The following is a 23,580-nucleotide window of genomic DNA, read 5'->3' on the forward strand; positions in this document are numbered from 1 at the left end:
TATTCTTATATCCGTTTGATGTGCCCAACCTGGAGGCAGTCTTAAAAATAGTTAGAAATTCTGACCCACCCCCTAAAGACAGCGGGTTCGGAGCACTCCCAACTGCGGAAACAAGCAGTGGGGTGGGATGGGGGTGAGATGGGGCAGGGTGAAATATAGGAAGTGCCATGTGCAGTCTGTGGGGGATCCTGTGTGAAACTCGGGGCACACAACTGCACACATTGGCAGCTTGATTTTATGGAAGAGGGCCGGCATTTTTAGGAGAGAGAGAGACCAGGAGCCAGAACTCTCCATGTAGCTGCTTGTTGACAAGGGCACATGAAGCTGCCCCCTTCTGAATCAGACCCCCCTCCCCCGTTGGTCCATCAAGGTCAACACTGTCTATTCAGCTCTCCAGGGTCTCAGGCCGAGATCATTCACATTACCTGCTACTTGACCATTTGAACTGGAGATGCAGCGGACTGAACTGGGGATCTTTTGCATGCCAAGCAGAGGCTCTGCCCCTAAGCCACAGCCAGTGGGAAGCTCCTGTGTGGCAGCAGTGGAAGTTAAGATGGTGCAGGCAGCTGCAGTTAGGCTGAAGGGTTAGAGAAGACATAGGAGCCCCATGAGGGGCAAATGAGAAATTCAACAGGTGCTACTTCGCCTTTCAATGCTGCTCCGTTGCAAGAAAAAGGCACTCTTCAGGTCTCACGCATTTTTCACAATACGAGAACTGATGGGCACTCAATTAAATTAATGAGCAATAGCTTTAGAACAGATTAAAGAACAGATACTTACCCCAAAAGTAAATAACACACGGAATTCATTGCCACAGGAAGTGGTGGCAGCTGCAACCATCAACATCTTCAAGAGGAGACTGGATAAACATGGAGCAGAGCTCCATCAGTGGCTATTAGTCACAAGAAACACTATGTCTGAGGCGGTGATGCTCTGTATTCATGGTGCTTGGGGAGCCACAGTGGAAGTGCTTCTGGTCCCACTGGTGGACCTCCTGATGACATCTGGATTTTGGCCACTGTGTAGCACAGAGTGTTTGACTGGATGGACTGCTGACTTGATCCAGCACAGCTTCTCTTATATTCTTAGCCTGTCTTGAGATCTGGCACGGTTTTGTGTGTGTGTTGGCGTTGTGTAGTGAGAGGAAGGCGCTGCTGGCTGTTGCTACTTTTCAGGTCCCTCTCCCTCCCAGACCAGATCCGTTTGCAGAATATTGGTACCCAGAGGAGCCATTATACTGCAGTGACATTTCAAACTGACTCAGGCTATGCCAGGAAAGCATCTTCCACTAGGATCAGCTGCTAATTACAGCCTTGGGCAGAAAAAGATGTTACATTACCCGGTGAAGCGTGCACACCACATAATCTTGAAATCTCTAACTTGGTTTGCAGTGTGCTTGTCTTTCTCTCTTTTTCAAACCTAAATCAGATTTAAAAAAACCAAAAAACCAAATCCAATAAGCCCCAGATTTAGCTTAAAAATAGGAATGTGCAGAAAAAGAAAAGAAAGAAAAAGAAAAGAGAGGAAGAAGAAAATAAAAATTCAGCACCAATTCTTTTTCTTTTTTAAGCAACCTTGGTTCAATTGCTTTAATATCAGAATGAAAACAATTGAGCACACATTCCCATTAATTTCAGTGGGAAACACTTTCCCACATGCAATCCCATCCCACCCAGACAGGGTGAAATGCTCAGGGTTGCACTCCTCACTCTCAAAATCCTTTGTTCTCCACTTCAGCCAGCTCGGACCAAGCATCCCAAGTTTCTTTGTAGAGTAGACACAGAAAGGCCTGAGTACATGTTTTGCCTTTCCCAGGATGCTCCATTGGTGGTGGTGGTGGAGATGCCTATTTGTTCTCCCAAGAGGAGCACACAAGAGAGGCAACCCCCTCTCCCCCCAGCCCTAGTTCCTTCCTTGCTCTGCTGTGTTTTCTCCCAGCCCAGCTTCTGTAGCACAATCCTCGGGTGACAAAGGAACAGGCAGGGCTAAATTCAGCTTCCCAGGCTTGCCAGCTCCACTGGTGCTGGTGCCTCTCCCCTTGTCTGTCTTTTTCTCTTAACAACTGGAGCAGAGGTCAGTTTGGAGGGGGAAAGGTGTGGCCGGTACTTTCAGGGCTTTCAGGTGAAACAAAAGTGATGTCACAATGGGTCTCAGAAGTGTTGCCCTCTTCATCCCTGATCTCTCATTCAGAGCAGACCCTTCTTTATCAGAGGTTTTTAGCACCTTCTCTCATTTAGCGGGATCTACTTGCCTTGCCACCCACCCTATTTGGCTTGCCTGTGTGCAAACAACCCCTTTGCCTCTCTCTCGCATGAACACACATGAAACTGCTCTATACTGAATCAGACCATGGGACCACCAAGGTCAATATCTTCTGCTCTACTCAGACTGGCAGAGCAGGAAAAAAGGTAAACACCTCCGCGAGCAACCAGCCTCAGATCAGAAAAACTATAGAAAAAGAATCAATATTTATAACAATATGACGTGAAATCAATCGCAATGGGGGGTGGGGTGAAGCGTCATTGGTTGAATTTTCAAAAAGGTGAAATCGTCCAAAATTACAGCGCAGAGGTCCGAGTTCTGGCAAAGGAGTAATATTCACAGGAGTCCCCAAGCTCCAAATCTTCTTGACAACAATTTGATGGAAATATTCCTGTGCCGCGAGGCACAAATACAACACTACAGGGTCGTACTACATTCCCTGTTTCACAATAAAAGCTTCCACAAGCTTTACAGTTTCGTCATACATTTTACAAGAGCACTAGGCTTCAGAATTCTTGACTCACGCAGGAGCCCAATCAGATAATGATGTACTCTGACTGGCAGCAGCTCTCCAGGGTCTCAAGCAAAGAAAGATCTCTCACATCCCCTGCTGCCTGGAGATGCTGGGGATTGAACTTGGGGCCTTCTGCATGCCAAGCATAGTCTCTCCCACTGAGGCACCATGCTGGGCTTATCGTGGGGAGGGAGAGTCTAATGGTGTTGTTTTTCTGAGCTCTCCCTACCAGTGCTCAAGTCAATAGGTTACTATCACACGGAAAGTGGTGGGAGACTTACTACAGCTTTCTCCGACTTCCTCTCTCCTGTGGGAGGAGTTTGGATCTCTTCTCCTGTTCCTCCAGAGCCCTGCTTGCCTGTCAGTGGGTACAAGCAGTGCTGTCCCCCTTTATCTAGCAGGCAAATGGGGCTGCAGTGAATGGAATATCTCTCGGGACTGATTAAGAAAATGGCAGCACTGCATGTAGAAGTGGGCGGAGCAGGCAGAGATTAGCCACCAAATAACTGGGGAAGAGGAAAAAGAGCAAGAGGAACAGCACAGGCTGGGAGGAAAGGCTGCTTGCCTTTCAGAGGGAGAGTCAAGGAAAGCTGTCTTAGGGTTGCCAACTCTTGGCCGTGAAATTCCTGGAGATTTGGGATGGAGCCTGAGGAGGGAGGGAGGTTGAGGAGGGGAGGGACATGAAGCCGTGAAGCCCACCCTTGGGCCTGCCACGTTCCCTGTGGTCTGGAGATCAGCTGTAAAGCTGGGAGACCTTCCGGCCAGGCCCTTGCTGTTGCCTGGATGTGCATTAGCCTAAGGTTTTGGTTTCACTGGAACCAGAAAGAGACAGCAAATGTGGGAGAACTAGCATGCCATGGTTCCTCTGGGCCCCCTGAATTCCAGATGTTGCCCATAGACATACCTGTTCAGAATGCAGTGGAGGCAGCAGGGTCCAGTCCTGCCCCGGCAAGTATTGTGCAGCTCTCTAGGTGTATCTCTCTGCTTACCAGGCCACCGTGACTCTTCAGGGATCCGCCTCTATTACACAGCCTCTCTCCGCCCTCACGATGCCGGCATCATGGAGCTGGGCCTGGTGTACACGCCAGTGATGGCCATCCCGCCTGGCGAGAGCCACTTCTACCTGACAGGCTACTGCACTGATAAATGCACTCAGGTGGTGAGTACACCCAGCAGAAGGGAAGCGCCTGCAACAGGCACCGTCAGCTTCCCACACAGCCATGTTCTTTCTTCAGTAGCTGCCACACCACATGGGGATCGGGGGGCAGGGGGGAGGGCATGGCTCAGCTCTGGGGGCAAAACTAAATCTGGGGAAGGGGCATGGCCAAAGCTAGGACCAAAAAGAAAATGCTCAAAAATTAACTGAAAAAACCCGATCTTTGTTATGGAATTTAGAAAGAAAATTTCCATAGCTCACTAGAGAACATTTAGAAGAAAAAATAGCATAGAATCATAGAGTTGGAAGGGACCTGCAGGGCCATCCAGTCCAACCCCTGCACAATGCAGGAAACTCACAAGAACCTTCCCCCTACACCGCCCAGTCACCCCCATTCCAAGCCCAGAAGATGGCAAAAAAAAGAAAAAAGCTTTCCAGGACTGCTGGGGCTGCACTGGCCTGGAGAAAAATTGCTGCCAGATCCCAAAGTGGTGGACAGCATTTCCCTGGGCATATAAGGAGGGGCCATGAGAACTGAGCCCTGACACAACCCCTCCTGCCCTCCTTCTCATGACCTGCCCAAGTTTACAGAATCAGCATGGCTGTCAGATGGTCATCCAGCCTCTGTTTAAAAACCTCCAAAGAGAGTCCACCGCCTCCCAAGGAAGCCTGTTCCACTGAGGAACTGCTCTTGTTTGTCAGGAAGTTCTTCCTAATGTCTAGTCAAAAACTGCTGATTTAATTTCAGCCTGTTGGTTCTAGTCTGACCTTCTGGGGCAACAGAAAATAATTCTGCACCATCCTCTGTATGACAGCCCTTCAAGTACTCAAAGATGGTGACCATATCACCTCTCAGTCATCTCCACTTCAGGCTAAACATACCCAGAGCTCCTTCAACCTTTCCTCATAGGATTTGGTCTCCAGACCCCTCACCATCTTTGTTGCCATCCTCTGGACACGTTCCAGCTTGTCTAGATACTTCTTAAATTTTGGTGCTGAACACAGTACTCTAGGTGAGGTCTAAGCAGCGCAGAGTAAAGCAATATCAGCATGTCATGTGATCTGGACACTATACTCCCATTGATACAGCCCAAAATCACATTGGCCTTTTAAGCTACTACATCACACTGCTGACTCATGTTCAGTGTATTGTCTACTAAGACCCCTAAATCTTTTTTGCACAAACTACTGCCAAGACAAGTTTCCCTCATCCTATAATTATGCATTGGATTTTTCCTACCTAAATGCAGAACTTTACATTTATCCCAGTTAAAATTCATTTGTTTTAATCCAGTTTTCCATCCTGTCAAGATCATCCTGTGTCCTGACTCTGTCTTCTACTGCATCTGTGACTCCTCCCAATTTAGTATCATCTGCAGATTTAAAAAGAATTCCCTCTATTCCCTCATCCAAATAATTTATAAAGATGTTGAACAAAACAGGTCCCAGGACAGATTCTTGAGGCACTCCACTTGTCACTCCTCTCCAAGAGTTTGAGGAACCATTCACAAGCATTCTTTGGGTGCGATCTGTCAACCAGTTACAGATCCACTTAACAGTTGCTGTTGTTGTTGTTGAGTCACACAGCCACCTAACAGTAATGGCATTCAAACCACATTTTTCCATTTTGTCAACGATAGTACGTGGAACCTTATCAAAAGCCTTATTGAAATCAAGATAAACTATGATTACAGCATTCCCCTGATCCAGCAAGGTACTAATTTTCTCAAAAAACAGCGAGAGAGTTAGTCTGATAGGACTTGTTATTGAGAAACCCATGCTGGCTCTTAGTAATCACAGCTGTCCTTTCTAACGCTCAAGGACTATCTGATGATTTGTTCTTAAACTTTTCCAGGTATTAATGTCAAGCTGACATGTTGGTAGTTACTGGATCCTCCTTTTCCCCCTTCTTGAAGATGGGGACAACATTTGCCCACATCCAGTCTTCCACCACATCTCCTGTTCTCCAAGAATTCTCAAAAATAATGGCCAGAGGCTCAGAAATTACCTCCAGCAGTTCTTTTAGTATCCTTGGATGCAGTTCATCTGGTCCTGAGGATTTAGTAAAGAAACTATCCCTATGTTGATCCTAGACAGCAACTTCTTTCTCTCATCTTTTGTTCTGTTTTTGCCACATTGAGCACTGTTTCCCTCACAAGAGAAGACTGAGGAGAAGTAGGAATTGAGTAGTTCTGCCCTCTCTTCCTCACCTGTTACAATTTCAGTTTCCTGTCCCTGCAGTGGGCCTACTATGTCCTTGCTCTTTTTCTTACTTTGTTCATAAGAAAAGAACCCTTTTTGTTGTTTTTTGTATCTCTTGCTAGCCTCAGCTCAGACTGAGCTTTAGCTTTCCTAACTCTTTCTCTACAAGCACTGGTGATCTGTTTGTTTTCATCCTTAGTTAGAAGGCCCTCCTTCTATTTCCTAAAGGGGTCTTTTGTATTTCTCAAGCCTTCCTTGGCTTCTTTAGGCTCCTCCCATAAGGAATGCTGAGTGCGGCCTCCTCCCCCTGTACCCTCCCCCCTCCCAAGCCTGCCCTCTGTTTTCACTTGTTTCTACATTCATGTACAGCCCCTCCCCTTAAACATAAACTCTTCAAGTTCATCACAGACCTGCTCTGGGACCAGTGTTCCCTCTAAGCCGAGTTAGTGTGAGCTAGCTCACAGTATTTTAGCCTCTGGCTCACACATTTTTGTCTTAGCTCAGGAAGGATGGCCCCAGATTATGCAGTAGTGAAACCACTCACTCACAGCTTTAATGCCAGTAGCTCACAAAGCAGAATGATTGCTCACAAGACTCCACCACTCAGAGGGAGCATTTTCTGGGACTGGGGCTGATCTGGGACAAAGCACTTAGCAGCTGCCAACTCTGGGTTGGGAAATCCCTGGAGATTTGGGGGTGGGGCCTGAGGAGCAGGGAGGGTGGAATGCCATAGAGTCCACCCTTCAGAGCAGGTGTTTTCTTCAGGGGAACTGATCCCACTAGCTGGTGCTCATTTTTAACCAGGGCTTTTTTGAGCAGAAATGCACAGGAACGCAGTTCCGGCTGGCTTGGCATTGGGGTGTGCGTGTGGCCTAATATGCAAATGAGTTCCTGTTGGGCTTTTTCTACACCCCCCCACACTTTTAACTATTCTTAAAAGGTTGCCAAAGAGTTTTTTTTCAGAGCTTGACTAAACTGTCTGCGTTGTGCCATCGATCTCCAGGCTAACCTTTCTCAGCCCTCCCTGCCCCTTCCTGTTGGGTCACCCAAGGGAGTGAGTGTTCCTCCTAACAGGTCAGTCTTCCCTCCACCTTCCATGGCCCTGTGGCCATCACCTTGGTCTGCAGAGATAAAGAAATACAGAGCAGGGCTTTGCTCAGGAAACAATCACCATCCTTTGAGTTCTACTTGAATTAATCCAGATGACCAAACTCATGATCTGTAAAAGGAATCCCCGCCATTCAGAGCCATGTATTGAAAGAGGAAAACATCTTTTCCACCTGTCCCATGAGAAGCCCTGGGTCGCAAAGCCAGTGTGGCTATCCACTCTGTAGGAGAGAGGAGGATGTGAACTGAGACCGCCTTGCCCAAGGCCATTCCCGTGAGCTAGCTGAGGGCTTCCCAGTCCCAGCACCTGTTCTTCATCTCTATTTGCCATCAGACCAAGCTTGGCCCTTCCCCAGCAGTAGGCGGGAGCTGTGCCATTTCTCTTGGCAGCAGCATGACAGCTGAGAGGTTGCTGAATACATCACAACACCCTGTTCTGACAGCACGTAATTCACTGCCTTGTTAAACATCTCAGAACATGAGATTGCTCTGGAAGACCCACCAATCAGCCCCTGATGGAAAGGGATTTTGTGATTGAATAATGCTGTGCAAAACGGAGAGCCAGCCCCAGATGTTCAGGAACAGTAAGAAGGAGACCCACTGGAATGGAAGACATTGCCCCTCCAGAGCCATCTGCCATTCCATGAACTGCATTCTTTCCCAGCTCGTAAAAGGTGGACTTTTGATGAAAATGTCACCGATGCTAAAATCTATTCCCATGTCTTTTTGAAATGGGCTTTGGCACTGAAGCTCTTAAAAAGGGGGTGGGATGTGGGAAAAGCAAATGAAACTAATGTCTCAGTCTTGCTATGATGGTCTCCACCTCAAAGCAGTAGTCACCCACTGAAGGAAAGCCCTCAGACCAAGCTTGGCCCTTCCCCAGCAGTAGGTAGGAACTGTGTTCTGGCTTGGGGGGGGGGGGGGACAGGAGGGGCACAGGCCCTCCTAAGCAGAGATGCCATGAGGCTGCCTCATGTTTTGATCTTCTGAGTCCTGGAGAGCAGGCAGGGGAGGAAGTGGGGGGCTTTCCCTACATTAAAATGGAAGCAATGCGTTCCTTAGCCCTTCCAAAGACACACACTTCTTCAGCAACAGCCAACGAAAGGCAGGCCCCCTCCTGGCATGTGCAGGTGAGCTTGCCTCACAGTACCTGCCCAAAGGCCCCTTCCTTTCCATCCTGCTTCCTGGCAATGAGGGGGGCTCTTGGCTATAGCAGGGGCTGTCCTGGGGCCACCTCTGGGCAGGTGCTCACTGCCCCTAGATGGCCCTCCCTTATGAGGCCTCTACCCCTCCCCCCCAGCTCAGAGGGATACTTCAGCTGCTCTTGCCTCTCCCTCGGGGGCTCCCAGACACAATGTGGGGCTCACAGCCCTAATTCAGATCCAGATCATCTCCATTCCAAGCTGCCCAGGCTAGCCTTAACTCACCAGCTCTTGGAAGCCAAGCAGGGTCAGCTCTGGTGAGTACTTGGATGGGAAGTCCCCATTTGCTGCACAGAAGCAGGCCATGACAAAGTGCCTCTGCTTGTCTTTTGCACAGAAGACCCCACGAGGGGCTGGCCATACGTTGGCTTTTGCTTGACGGCTCTTTCCCCCACATTCAAAGCTGACCCTCAAGACTGGAAACGTGATGAAATTCAAAGGCTGTTCAAGGTTCGGCTGCAATCAGACATCATACAACTGCAGGGGGTGAATTTTTTGACTAAGCTGTATCTGGGTCTCTGCCCACTTTTGAGGCCTCTGAGTTGGATGCCAGCTCTCGCCCAAGCAGCTGGTCTTCTGTGCAAGAGGAGCTGCATGTGCAGAAGGCTGTGTGCAGCAGGCACAGGCAGGAGGGGGCTCACCATCTCTCACTGGCTTTTCCTTCACGCCCCCCCCCCCAAGACAACAACATATGACCAGCATTCTGTTTTCTCCATATTGCCAAAGGTTACATTATCCTCCACAGATCTGGACAGCCTCTTTTAAGAGGCCATCTGAGCCAGTGACCTAGCAGTACCAGAAACTAACAGGAAAGCACACAATGGTAGTCCACGTAAGGATTTAAGGGAAAATTCATCAGCTGCCCACTGCCTTCCATTTTTCCATTCCAGAGACACTCAGATGCTCTGCAAGCGATTAGCACTTGACACTATTAAAAATCAAGTTCTCTTTTAAAATTACAATTATTTAATAAAACAACATATTCAAAGGTACAGGTTTAGGTTGTCGCCATTTTGCGTAAAGTGTGGCTACTGCAGCCACGTTTGAAAGTTTGTGTTTTCAGGGCATGAATGTGTTGGTCCTCTTTGGCCACTCCCTTCCCCTGCCAGGCTCTGCCTCCTGCTGGGATCCATATCTTTGCCTCGCAGCTGCATACCCACCTGACGGGCAGGAGCGTGATGACCGTGCTGTCCCGTGAAGGGAGAGAGAAGGAAATCGTGAACGTGGACCCACACTACAGCCCCCACTTCCAGGTAGGCAGCATTTGTGTGTCCCCCAAAGAAAGCTCTAAAACTGCCTTTGAATGGGGGGACTGATGTCATTTAAATGCATTTGCATACTACCAAACCCTCCATGCAGGTGCCTTTTTAAGCTATTGAAAGAAATGCACGATAACATCCAAACCTACCAGTGCTGCTGTGACTTTATTTATTTATTTATTTATTTATTTATTTCATTTATATCCCGCCCTCCCCCACCACGGCAGGCTCAGGGCGGCTAACAACATTCTACAATCATACAATAACAAGTAAAACCTTAAAATTACAATATAGAGCAATAAAACATTAAAATATTAACTTAAAACCAATCCAGTAATACAGTTGTGATGCGGTATAGATCTTTAGACCGCATTGGCGGACCCTTGGTTACCGTTTTTCCTAGCAGTCCGAGTATGCTAATTTAAAAAGGGTGGTCTTGCAGGCCCTGCGGAACTGTTCAAGGTTCCGCAGGGCCCGCACCTCCTCTGGGAGTCGGTTCCACAGGGTAGGGGCCGCGATCGAAAAGGCCCGTGCTCTGGTACTCTGATATTTAATTTCCTTCGGCCCAGGGGCAGTCATTAGGTTTTTCCCGGTTGACCTCAGTGCTCTCTGGGGTTCGTATGGGGAAAGACGGTCCCTCAGGTAGACAGGTCCTCGGCCATATAAGGCTTTAAAGGTAACGACCAACACTTTGTACTGGACCCGGTATATAATCGGCAGCCAGTGCAGTTCACGTAGCCCCGGCTGTATATGTTCCCGTTTTGGGAGTCCCAACAACAGCCTGGCTGCCGCGTTCTGCACTAGCTGCAATCTCCGGGTCCGGCACAGAGGTAGCCCCAAGTAGAGGGCATTACAGTAGTCTAGTCTTGAGGTGACCGTTGCGTGGATCACTGTTGCGAGGTCCCGGCGCTCAAGGAAAGGGGCCAGCTGCCTTGCCCGCTTCAGATGGAAGAATGCTGACTTGGCAGTGGCTGCTATCTGGGCCTCCATCGATAGTGAAGGCTCCAGTAAAACACCCAGACTCTTTACCTGGCGCGCTGCTTTCAATGGCGCACCATCAAAGGTCGGGAGAGCTATTTCCCTTCCCAGAGCGCCGCGACCCACGCATAGGACCTCTGTCTTCGCTGGATTCAACTTCAGCCCACTCAGCCTGAGCCATGTCGCAACAGCCTGTAATGCCCGGTCGAGGTTCCCTGGGGCGGAGTCGGGCCAGCCATCCATTAGTAGATAGAGCTGGGTGTCATCTGCATATTGATGGCAACCCAGCCCAAACCGCCGGGCAATCTGGGCAAGGGGGCGCATATAGATGTTAAACAACATCGGGGAGAGAACTGCTCCCTGAGGCACCCCACAATCCAGTGTGCGCCTCCGGGACCGCTCGCTCCCGATAGCCACCCTCTGTCCCCGACCTAGGAGAAAGGAGGAAAGCCACTGCAAGGCCGACCCCTCAACCCCAATGTCGGCGAGGCGGCGCGTCAGTAACCGATGGTCGACTGTATCAAATGCAGCCGACAGGTCTAACAACATCAGTACCGCAACGCCGCCCCGATCCAGTTGCCGTTGGAGGTCATCCACTAAGGCGACCAGCACCGTCTCCGTCCCATGGCCCGGCCGGAAACCAGACTGACATGGGTCTAGGACAGAAGCGTCATCCAGAAACCCCTGTAGCTGCTGCGCCACGGCCCTCTCAATAATTTTACCTAAAAACGGTAAATTGGACACCGGCCAGTAATTCGCCAATTCAGCCGGGTCTGCTGTAACTTTTTTCAGGAGAGGGCGGACCAAAGCCTCTTTCAGAGGTGTTGGAAAATGCCCCTCTAAAAGGGATCTATTTATGATGTCCCGTAAAGGACATCTAAGCTCCCCTTGGCAGGATTTAATCAGCCAAGAGGGGCAAGGGTCCAGATCACATGTTGTCGGGCGAGCAGCAGAGAGGACTCTGTCGACTTCCTCCAGGCTGAGTGGGTCGAAGTGGTCCAGCACTAAACCCGAAGACAGGCACGGAGCCTCAATTTCACTCACTGTATCTAATGTGGTAGGCAGGTCTTGGCGGAGCAGCGAGATTTTATCTGCAAAATATTTCGCAAATGCCTCGCAGCCTATTTCTAATTCTCTAACATTTGGTTTGCCTTGTGGCAACGTTGTAAGATCCCCAATTATTCTAAATAATTGTGCTGGGCGCGAATTTGCAGATGCAATCTTGGTTGCAAAGTAATCTTTCTTTGCAGCCTTGACTGCCATCTCATAAGACTTCATAAACGTTCTATAGGATGTTCTCGTTGCTTCGTCCCGAGTATGCCTCCATTGCCTCTCTAGTCGTCTGAGCCCTTGTTTCAGCTGGCGCAACTCCAAGGTGTACCAAGGTGTACTTTCACATAACCTGTAAAGTCCAAGAATCCTGGATCTATCTGTAGAGTTCTCTGTGGGTGGAGACACCCCAGGCAGGATATAAATCGAATATAATAAATGAATGAATGAATAAAGGGGCCTTTAAAGAGCCCGGGAAATACGACGCTCCACCGCCCCTTCGCGGGCACTGAAATGGTGCAGAAGGGAGAGAGGAGGAGGAGGTGCCACAGGGGGTGGCGAGGGGCAGCACCAGGGAGGGGGCGGCAGGGCGCAGCAGCACAGCAAGTCTGTCTGGGGTGCCATGCATCCTAGGGCCGGCCCTGCACACAGCACATACCCTAGACCCTCAGGACTAAATGGTGCTCAGCCTCATTAGTACAATCACACACACACACACATCATCAACCCAAATGACTGCTATCTTGATTAAAACTCATGGCTCTAATTTTCTGCTGATGTGGGCCTCTCTGCAAGGCAGTGACTGGCCAGGAAAGCGCATTTAGAGTCCTGTGCACACCAACTTGGTCCATGGTTTATGGAATTCTTTACAGAGCCTGCCATATTCAGAACTCCATTATGATTTTCTTTCAAAAAGCAAAATTTCTAGCAATCAGGATTGTAGAGGAGCATTGGAGAATGGGCAGCAAACATTATAGGGTGTGTGCCCTGGAGAGAAATCCCCCTTCCCGCCTACCCTTTTATGCCTTTCCCCGCTCCCACTGATTGGCCTTTTGGCTCTTGTTTTGTTTTAGGAGATCCGCATGTTAAGAAAGATTGTGACCGTTTTGCCGGTAAGTGCTCCATTCTGTTCTGTGGGGTGCTCTGTTTAAGCCAAGGGCAACCAAAGTGCAGCTGAGCAACCACATGTGGCTCTTTCACACATATTGTGTGGGTCTTGAAACCCGCCCCCCCCCCCGTCAGCTGGCTTGGAGAAGACATTTCTCTCTTTAAATCACTTCTCTAAGCCAAGTGAGCCGACTTAGAGTTAAAGGTGCTTTCTTTCCACCCCTCTCCCCCTTCCTTCCTTCCGGCTCTCAAACATCTGACGTTCATGTCTTGCAGCTCTTAAACGTCTGATGTTCATTCTATGTGGCTCCTATGTTAAGCAAGTTTGGCCAGCCCTGGTTTAAGCTGTCAGATCTGGACAGAATGCATTTGTTCTTTTGCCAAAAGACAGTTTGCTGTAGTGGTTAACTGTACGGACTCTTATCTGGGAGAACTGGGTTTGATTCCCCCCTTCCACTTGCAGCTGCTGGAATGGCCTTGGGTCTGCCATAGCTATCACAGGAGTTGTCCTTGAAAGGGCAGCTGCTGTAAGAGCTCTCTCAACCCCTCTTACCTCACAGGGTGTCTGTTGTGGGGGGTAAAAGGAGATTGTGACCATTCTGAGACTCTGAGATTCAGAGTATAGGGTGGGATATAAATCCAATATCAACAGCAGCAGCAAAAGAAGGAAGCCAGACCTTGGAGAAGGTGTAGATGGGGGGTGGGTGGGTCAGAAGTAGGGGTGGAGCCTTGGTTGGCAGGGCCAGTGGCCAGTGGTTCTAGGCTCCCTGTAGCCTGGGAGAAGGAGGGCAGGGGAGCTTGTGGATTTACACTGGGCAGCTGAGGTGCTTGGGTTTTCCAGTGGCAAGCTTTCCAAAAGCAAAAGGCTGCCCGTTGTAAATCCCAGACCAGTGTTTTAGCCCTTCCTTATAATTTTCTTCAAACAAGGGGCTCCGGTTTTCCATGGACACATGCTGTGTGATTCAAAACATTGCCTGAATTTGGTCCCAAAGATGAGAAAGGGCAATGGGATGTTCTGTATACCCCCAGCATTTAAATCTAGCTGTGTTACGTATTTTACCATTAAAAGCAAAAACAAAGGGCCAGTGAAAACATGGAAGCATTTTGGCCAAGGAAACTGCAAAGTGGCGAACAGTGCAATCCGAAGGAGGGTAGGCCTGTCTCATTCTGCCAAGGATTGCACCATAAAGCCACTTACACACAGAGGCAATTCTCCATTGCTGCAGTGAATGCACGGGCATTTACACTTGTAACACTGGAACAGCAGCTTCCTCTGCGCTTTCCTGCCTCAGATCTCCATGGACATTCATTCCTTCCCCTCAGCCAGAGTTGTTGCCAAACTGCTGTTTCTGACAGACCCTAAGTACCACCTGGATTTTTCTAGCACCCCTTCTGCTCTAGTTAAGTGGAGGAGGAACACCAGGATCAGGGAAGCTGCCAGTGGGCACCACAAAACTAGGGTTGCCAAGTCCAATTAAAGAAAAATCTGGGGAGTTTGGGGGCGGAGCCAGGAGACTTTGGGGGTGGAGCCAGGAGACATTGGGGCTGGAGCCAAGAACAAGGATGTGACGAGCATAATTGAACTCCAGGGGAGTTCTGGCCATCACATTTAAAAGGACAGCACACCTTTTTAAATGCCTTTCTTCCATAGGAAATAATTAAGGATAGGGGCACCATCTTTTGGGGCTCACAGAATTGGACCCTCTGGTCCAATCGTTTTGAAACTTGGGGGGTATTTTGGGGAGAGGCACTAGATGCTATATTAAAAATCTGGTGCCTCTAGCTCAAAAAATAGCCCCCCCAGAGCCCCCAATACCCACGGATCAATTCCCTATTATTCCCTATGGCAATCGTTCTCCATAGGGAATAATAGAGTGCCCAGTAGACATTTCTCTCCCCACCCACGCTTTCTACAGGGGGGGAGGGCCTCAAAACCAGGGAATCCCCTGCCCCCTCCCTCTCTCACACACACAAATACTTACTGGGTCTCCTTCCTTTACTTGCTGTGAAAACGAAAGCAAAAGAAAGGGAGGAGCTGTTCTCCACGGAAGCTATTACTGACCCTTTCCAATGAAGCCCTTCCTGTTTCCTGCACAGCCTTAAAGGGGCACACATTTTACAAACGGATCAGGAGCTCTACAACAACATGATGCCTACACATATGTTCTCTCCCCCCCCCCCCCCGCTTCTGGATTTTTGGAGAGCGGGGGAGGAGGCTGCAAATTCAGGGGTCCCCTGCCAGGGCGGGGTGGGTGGGTTGGGAAGCCTACACAAAACACAGTGGAGGGTGGCATGGCACCCACTGGAAGCATGTTGAGGAATAACTGCTGAACTGCCTTCAAGGGTATATACAGAGTGCAAGTATATATTAGCTCCTAAAGGGGGAATGCAGCTCCACCCAGAACAGGTTGGCTCCACAGGTTGGCCATCAATAACCTTAAGTGACCTTGTAGTTTTCTAGCAGCTTCCACCGTTAGTGCAGGGTCCATTCTTGATGTATGCAGAGCTCTCCCTCTGTTGCTGGGGAAAGGTGCCCTTAGCACAGCCTGTTGCAAGATCTTCTCCACCCTCAGTCTTCAGCCCCTCCTCTGGGCATTTGCCCTTTTCCAGCCACCAGACAGCATCTCAGCACAACTTTTATCTGTCTGTCAACAGGGTGACATGCTCAGGACCACATGTGCTTACAACACCGAGGACAGGACTGAAGCAACTGTGGTAACTATATCTGCCTGTGTGCAAAGACAACTGGGGTTTTCTGGAGGAACCAATTTAGGGCTAGAAGTTAACTAGGGCCCCAAATTCTCTGTTGCAAATCTTGATCTCCAGGATATGCAGAATATTCAGCAACAAATATTTGGATAGATGCCAGATATGCATCAGTTATTTGCTGTGTACCTTTGGCATCTCTTGGTAATAGATTTTGGTATTTGACCTCTGCTGTGCTTTGCTGGACAGCTGCCCCTCAAGGGACAGGTTCTGCTAGATGGTGTGCCAAATGCATGTCCTGTTTGGTGCCAGATGACTTATGGCACCTGCGGAAGTTGAAACATAATCACAAGCCACCCTGAGCCTGCTTTGGTGGGGAGGGCGGGATACAAATCAAATCAATAAATAAACAAGAGAACCACCAGTTTAAAGCACTCAGATTCTGGATCAGCTGGCCTTGAGTTCCAAATCCAAAAGCTTATCTTAAAAATGTGGAAGGTGAAGTTTAATATTTTGGCACATTGCCAGGCAGGGTAGATAAAGAATCTGGTGATTTCCTTCAGCTGCAGGTTCCTCAAATGGAGAAATGTGGCAGAGCTGGAAATGACTTCTGTCACTCATGGAGTTGCCGTGGGAGACACAAATCCAGCCGGGGCAGGGCCTGTCCTGGGAGGGGATGGGGGTGGGGGAGCTCCAGAGCACAGCTTGTGTGTCCAGCATCAGAGGGGAGTCAGCGAAGGCACTTTGTTCTTGCAAGGAGGCACACCTGCAAGGGCCCTGATTGCTCTCTTGCTGCAGGGTCAAAGCATAGGGTTGCCAAATCCAATTCAAGAAATATCTGGGGATTTTGGGGGTGGAGCCAGGAGACTTTGGGAGTGGAGCCAAGAGACACTGGGGGTGGAGCCAGGAACAAGGGTGTGACAAGCATAATTGAACTCCAAGGGAGTTCTGGCCATCACATTTAAAGGGAGAGCACACTTTTTTAAATGTCTTCCTCCCATAGGAAATAATGAAGGATAGGGGCACCTTCTTTTGGGGCTCATAGAATTGGACCCCCTGGTCTAATCATTTTGAAACTTGGGGGGTACTTTGAGGAGAGGCACTAAATACTATACTGAAAATTTGGTGCCTTTACATCAAAAAACAGCTCCCCCAGAGCCCCTGAAACCTCTAGATCAATTCCCCATTATACCCTATGAGAATCGATCTCCACATAGGGAATAATGAAGTGCTCAGCAGACGTTTCCACCCCGCCCCCCGTTTCTGGTGACTCTGAAGCAAGGGAATGGCCTCTTTACTCACTAGTTGATGCCAACTTCTTCAAAGTAACACAGACACACCATCCCAAGAGGAAGCCTTTCAATCGGAGGCTGAAGCTGACTGGGGGTGGGAAGGAGCCTGGGAAAGCAGAAGAACTCCCGCTGGGACCTGGGGATTGGCAAGCCTATCAAAGCAACATCTAGAATATCTACCTCAAGTAAGTGAGATTCAAGTGGGCAGCTGTGGTGATCTGAAACAATACAACTAAGTTTGATTCTAGTGTCACCTTTAAGACCAACAAAGTTTAATTGAGGGCAGTGTTCCCTCTAAGCTGAGTTACTGTGAGCTAGCTCAGTTTTTTAGCCTTCAGCTCACACATTTTTGTCTTAGCTCATGAAAAATGGCCCCAGAGCAAACTAATTTCTTCAGGAGCTCACAACTTTAATGTCAGTAGCTCATGAAGTAGAATTTTTGCTCACAAGACTCCACAGCTTAGAGGGAGTATTGATTGGGGTATAAGATCGTCTTTGTGGTCCCTGTGCAGTCCCACACTTGGGTTCTGAGTCGTGCTCTAACCTGACCTCAGAGACTCCCACAGCAGCTTCAGGGTTCTTTGGCGGGCTTTCTGTCAGTTCTGGGGAGCAGGCATCCCCTGAGCACGCCTAGAACTGAGAGGAAAGTGTTGCCCCTGCTCAGTTTCTTCCAGCCGCCACCAGCAGTCCAGCAACAGGTAAGTCACGGAGGAAAGCCAGCAGCGGAGAAGGCTGGGCAGGTTGTGTGTGATTTTGCCAGGTTGACCGAAAGACCCAAAGTTGTCAGAAGACTTAATGTTGATGCTTCGAAGGGGGCAAGTGGGCGGAGAACTTTTCTTTCTTGTAATCTCAGGATTCTGTTCTAGTTGGTTTATCTGGGAAGCATGTGGGCTCAGAAGCCAGAGTGCTCCCCTCCCCCAAAAAAGGTTTCCAGCTGCCAGGGGGTCAGGAAATAGTTCTCTGTATAACCTGCAAAATCAGAATAAATTATGCAGACGCAAGAGTGGGTATGCCAAAGGACTTAATGTGCATACTTCATACAGGTCACAGGTGCAGCGTTTGAATTGTCTCTGCACAGGCTGGAAACTTTGGTGCAAGCTCGATTGGGTGCAATTGTCTATGTTGATTGAGGGGATGGTTGGGGGGGGGGGGCTGTTCACACCAGGAGGGCTTCTGGCTGGGTAGCTGGGGCCTTGGCCACAGTTTGTAGAAAACTGACCATTGCAATACAATTGGATCCTGTGTGAATGTTTTGACTGTTCTCTTCTTTGGCCTGCAGGGTGGTTTTGGGATCATGGAAGAAATGTGTGTGAACTATGTCCACTACTACCCACAGAGGGAGCTAGAGCTGTGCAAGAGTGCTGTTGACTTGGGCTTTCTCCACCGGTATTTTAATCTCGTGAACAGGTGAGGTCACGGATAGTGCTGGAAGCAGGCCCCACTGGCTGATCTCTATGAGCACCACAGTATGCGAATTGGCATGGCCTGTTCCTGGGCCAGTTCCAGAACAGAGGAAGCCTTTGTCTGTGTTCTGGATCCCAGTCAGTCCAATGGGTCCATCTGTAACAGCAGAAAAGGGCAAGAGTCCAGAGCGGCACCTTCAAGACTAACGAAATCGGCAGCAGGGGAGGAGCGTTTATGCGTATCTGAAGAAGTGAGCAGTGACTCATGCAAGCGCCTCTCCTGCCACCAGTTTGGTTAATCTTGAAGGCTGCTGCTCTGGCCTCTTGCCTCTATATGGAGACAGACTCAGCGCTGCAAATGAGAATGCAGGCAAAGTCTTTGAAGCTGTCTTGATCATACTGAGCCACCAAAAGTCAGATGAAGGCCCTTGGGGGGAGCAGGTCCAGCTGTGGAGGGGCCACCTTGGAGTAGGGTTGCCAATCCCCAGGTGGGGGCAGGTTTCGAGGCCCTCCTCCCCGCTTCAGGGTCATCAGGAAGGGGGGGGGGGACCGATTCCCATAGAGTATAATGAAGAATCGATCTGTGGGTACCTGGGGCTCTAGTGGGAAGGTTTTTTGAGGGAGAAGCACCACATTTTCAGTATAGCATCTGATGCCTCTCCTTAAAACACCTCCCAAGTTTCAAAAAGATTGGACCAAGGGGTCAATTTCTATGAGCCCCAAAAGAAGGTGCCCCTATCCTTCATTATACCAAATACAGAGAAGGCATTAAAAAGGTGAGTAGTCTGTTTAAATGTGATTGCCAGAACTCCTTTCGAAGTTCAGACATGCTTATCATACCCTTGCTCCCAGCTCCACCCCCAAGGTGTCCTGGCCCCACCCCCAACATCCTCAGATATTTCTTGATTTGCACTTGGCAACCTACCTCGGAGATGCTCCTTCTCATTATTCTCTCGGGATGCCTATGGTCAACCAATGGCCGCCATGCTGGTGGGCTCACCACATGCCAAGATCCTGCAGTAGTGGACTGAGGGGGTCACTGCTTCATCCAAGTGGGAAGCTGGTCTGTGCAAGGGGGAAGTTGGATTGGGCACCTGGGCTGGATGTAGCTCACAAGTTTCCAGCTGGGCATTTCCATTGCAAAGACATTTCTCCTTTTTATAGGTTTAATGATGAGGAAGTCTGCACATGCCCAGACACCTCTGTCACGCAGCAGTTTTCTTCAGTCCCTTGGAATTCTTTCAACAGAGGTGTTCTAAAGTCCTTCTATGACTTTGCACCAATTTCTGTGCATTGCAACAAGTCCTCAGCTGTCCGATTTCCGGTATGTATGGTAAACAGAGAAGATGAGCAGGCGTTGTTTAGGTTTAGCCAAACACAAGACCACAGAACCTCAGAACCTCAATTTTAATAGAGAATGCCAAAATACACTCTCATCCTTGCCTTTCCACGTGTTGGCATTTTGTGTTTCAATCACTGGTCCTTAAAAGCAGATTTGATGACCCAGTGCATCCTCAAGCAGCTCAATTCTGCATTTAGGTAGGAAAAATCCAATGCATGGTTATAGGGGTTTTAGTGGATCATACGCTGAACATCAACAGTGTGATGTGGTGGCTAAAAAGGCAAATGCAATTTTGGGCTGTATCAACAGAAGTATAGTGTCCAGATCACGTGATGTGATGGTATCACTTTACTCTGCTCTGGTAAGACCTCATCTGGAGTCTTGTGCTCAGTTTTGGGCACCACATTTCAAGAAGGATATAGACAAGCTGGAACGGGTCCAGAGGAGGGCGACGAAGATAGTGAGGGGTCTGGAGACCAAGTCCTATGAGGAAAGGTTGAAGGAGCTGGGGATGTTCAGCCTGGAGAGGAGGCGGCTGAGAGGTGATATGATCACCATCTTCACGTACTTGAAGGGCTGTCTTATAGAGGATGGTGTGGAATTGTTTTCTGTGGCCCTGGAAGGTAGGACCAGAACCAGTGGGTTGAAATTAAATCAAAAGAGTTTCTGGCTCAACATTAGGAAGAACTTCCTGACCATTAGAACAATTCCTCAGTGGAACAGGCTTCTTTGGGAGATGGTGGGCTCTCCTTCCTTGGAGGTTTTTAAACAGAGGCTAGATGGCCATCTGACAGCAATGAAAATCCTGTGAATTAAAAAAGGTAAAGGTAGTCCCCTGTGCAAGCACTAGTCGTTTCCGACTCTGGGGTGATGTTGCTTTCACAACGTTTTCACGGCAGATGTTTTTTACAGGAGGGTTTGCCATTTCCTTCCCCAGTCATCACCATTCCCCCCGCCCCCAGCAAGCTAGGTACTTATTTTACCGACCTTGGAAGGATGGAAGGCTGAGTCAACCAGGAGCTGGCTACCTGAACCCAGCTTCCGCTGGGATCAAACTCAGGTCATGAACAGGGAGCTCAGACTGCAGTACTGCAGCTTTACCACTCTGCACCAAGGGGATCTTTCTGTGAATGTAGGGGGAGGTATTTGTGAGTTTCCTGCATTGTGCAAGGGGTTGGACTAGATGACCTTAGAGGTCCCTTCCAGCTCTGTGGTTCTAGGATTCTAAGAATTGTGCATCATATTGCTTCCCCCAAACTTATTCATAACTTCCTACAGCAATTAACTGTGCAACCCATTAAAAAGTGCAAACATCGAAGGGGGTGGATCCAGTTCACCCACACCCCATTCCCCTCCCTTCTGCACTGCATGTATCTCATGCCTTGTGCATGTGCAGGTCCCAAGATCCCCAGCATAGCTCCCTCTTATGGTAAAGGGAACCCCTCTTTCCTTTTTCACCAGCAGAAAAACTGGCTAGATCCAACCCAAGACATGCAGTGTGGATTCAGCTCTTTGTGGTTCATTGCATGACATGCATTGCCTGCATCTGGCACAAGCTCATGAATCCAGTCACTGCTGATCCAATTATTGTACTCTCATACTTGCTACTGATTATGACCACTCACCCCAAATAGCAAATATAGGCTATTTTCACTTTGGAAGCAGAGAATCACAGATGTCGGCAGCATTCCAACCCCTAGCTCTTCAGTACTTTAAAAAACAAAGTTTGCCCTTTCTCTATTTTAGACTATTCCACTCCAAATATAGATTTTGGTTTTTTTTTAAAGTGTGTGAGTAATCTTGGCCAAAAGGGACAGATGACAGACAGCATCAGTCATTTGAAACCAAAACAGGCCACACAGTTCCTAATGAAATCTGCCACTTCATGTTCAACCACCCTTTCTTTTAAACACCAAGGGAAGAACTTTACACAAAGAAAATAAAAGAAAAAAGATTTTGTGAGGATGATAGTAACTCTTCCACATTTCAGGCAGCTTAACAGGATGTATTTTTAAATGAACATATTGTTTTAAAGCATGAAAATGCAGCTCATCTTCAGTCACACAGGGAAGATTCTTGAGCTGCTAAAGCAACATTTGAAAATCCACCCCACACAGCAAATTGTATCTCAGATGCTCAGTCAGAAGCCCTGTTGGACAAAAGCTCCACTCACGTTCTAGAAATACTTGGTCTGGGCACCAAGAAAAGCATCAGCGGGGGCCATTGCACCCACCGGCACTACGCTGGGGACTCTGGAGTGAGACAGGGAGGGCGACTGGCCCATGAGCAAGCAGGGATTTGAGCCTGGCCCTCCCCAGTTCCACTCACTCCATCATTTCTGGAAGGCCCTGAAGGCAGCTGAGACCCACTTGGGAAAGCTGCTGCACAGCTCAGGCTAAGCAGCTCCCAAGCTCTGGCTCAGACCTTTCCCACAAGGCCGACTTTCTCCCGATTTTCTTGGCAGTCAGCCCACAAGCATGGGAATCTGGGAATCTGTTTGGGAGCATTTTCCACACATCTGCCCTCCCTATGTATTTTCACAATTGAGGAGTCTGTTCATTTTCTTCTCCATGTGCCTAAAATAATGAAGATTTTCAAGAGTGGGTGTTCCCATCATTGCTAGAGTCAAGAGTGGTGTCACAGCACCCCACCCTTTTAATAAAAACTATCCTGAAATATCGATATATTGCTGGAATATTGTAACAATAGGCTTAGGAGGTTCCCTGAATTCCCAGTTTTCATTTTAAAAGGAGGTTAGTCTCTATCCTTTTCCCTTGCAGAGACATAAAGAAAAAAGCATATGTCTGCAAGGGAGGGAGCGAGAGACACAGGCTGATTTCTCACTGGCATTGCTCTGCCCCCAGGCCTCTGTGCCCCCAGTGCAAGCAATCGATTTCCCACCAGTTGCTCTGTGGGCGCCTTTTGACGCGCAGCTCCTTCCACCTCCCCTTGGGCTTTGTGGTGCTGTCTTTTAAGGATGAAGAAACCTCGAGGGGAACTGGAGAAGGCCCCGCTTCAAAATGCGCCCACAGAGCAACGGGTGAGAAATCAATTACTTGCTCCGGGGAGGGGGGGACCGAAGCCTGGGGGCAGAACAACTCTAGTGAGAAATCAGTATTCCTTTTAAAAATGAAAGCTAGAAATTCAGAGAATCTGTTAAGCATATTGTTACAATGCTCTAGTGATATATTTTTATTTTAGTGCCATTTTTTAAAAAAACCCCTCATTTTCGCAGGGGTGGGGGGAAGCGAGGGAACAGTTTGACCACCACAGTCCAACCAAGGGAAAGTGGGCTGGAGATGGGTGGGACAAAGAAAATCATCACATGCAAGAAAAAAAGTGCTTTAGGATCAGCTTCCAGAAAAAGATCAGGGTAAAAAGTGGTCTCAAAAGAAGTGGGACAAGGGAGGGCAGAAACAGACAGACAAAAAACAAAGTGAAAACTAAAGAGCAGAAATCTGAATAAACTGAAGTTGTAGGGATCCAGAACCAACAACAAATATTCAGAAAAGGTCTGAGGCTCACCTTCCTGTTACTTCTCCATTGCTCTCCGTGTTCGCAAGACCTTACAGCAGAAGGCGTGGCTGAAATACAACCCATCTGACATGCCTGTCTTTTCTCTGCAGGGCGAATGGGAAAAGCAGCCTCTACCAAAAATTGCTGAGGCGCTGCCCAGGTCAACCCCCCGCTGTGAGCATCGTCTAGGCCACCTTCCAATGTCTCCCACTCTCGTGAAGCTCGACAGACAAGAGCCAGGCCTGGTTTGACCAACAGACGGCATGCGTTCGTTGCAGTGCCACGAGTGTCGCTGCTCTGGCCCAACTTTGATTTCTGGGACATCTGCAGCAGGCCGAGGGCTGGGTTGCTTTGCAGGGAGGGGTTCAGCTTTGGAGCCACTGGGGCTGCCAGTTTTGAAGGGACTGAGCCTGGTTTCCTGGGCAAGCAGAATCAAGTCAGTGAGGAGGAGCCTGGCAGCATCCAGAAGAGTTCCCCAAACATG

General features: G+C 48.9%; 1 protein-coding gene across 1 annotated transcript in view; it reads left to right on the top strand.

Annotated features, from left to right (window-relative positions):
* Positions 1–23,347, top strand: part of DBH (dopamine beta-hydroxylase) — a 61,556-nt gene extending 38,209 nt beyond the window's left edge. The window contains exons 6-12 of the mRNA XM_060250903.1: positions 3,769–3,935; positions 9,553–9,696; positions 12,804–12,842; positions 15,493–15,552; positions 18,115–18,242; positions 19,403–19,562; positions 23,207–23,347. Of these exons, the coding sequence (XP_060106886.1) occupies positions 3,769–3,935; positions 9,553–9,696; positions 12,804–12,842; positions 15,493–15,552; positions 18,115–18,242; positions 19,403–19,562; positions 23,207–23,347 (839 nt within the window). The remainder of the gene's footprint in view (positions 1–3,768; positions 3,936–9,552; positions 9,697–12,803; positions 12,843–15,492; positions 15,553–18,114; positions 18,243–19,402; positions 19,563–23,206) is intronic.
* The last annotated feature ends 233 nt before the right edge of the window (positions 23,348–23,580 follow it).

This window comes from Heteronotia binoei, chromosome 12 (assembly GCF_032191835.1).
Source record: "Heteronotia binoei isolate CCM8104 ecotype False Entrance Well chromosome 12, APGP_CSIRO_Hbin_v1, whole genome shotgun sequence".
NCBI lineage: Eukaryota > Metazoa > Chordata > Lepidosauria > Squamata > Gekkonidae > Heteronotia > Heteronotia binoei.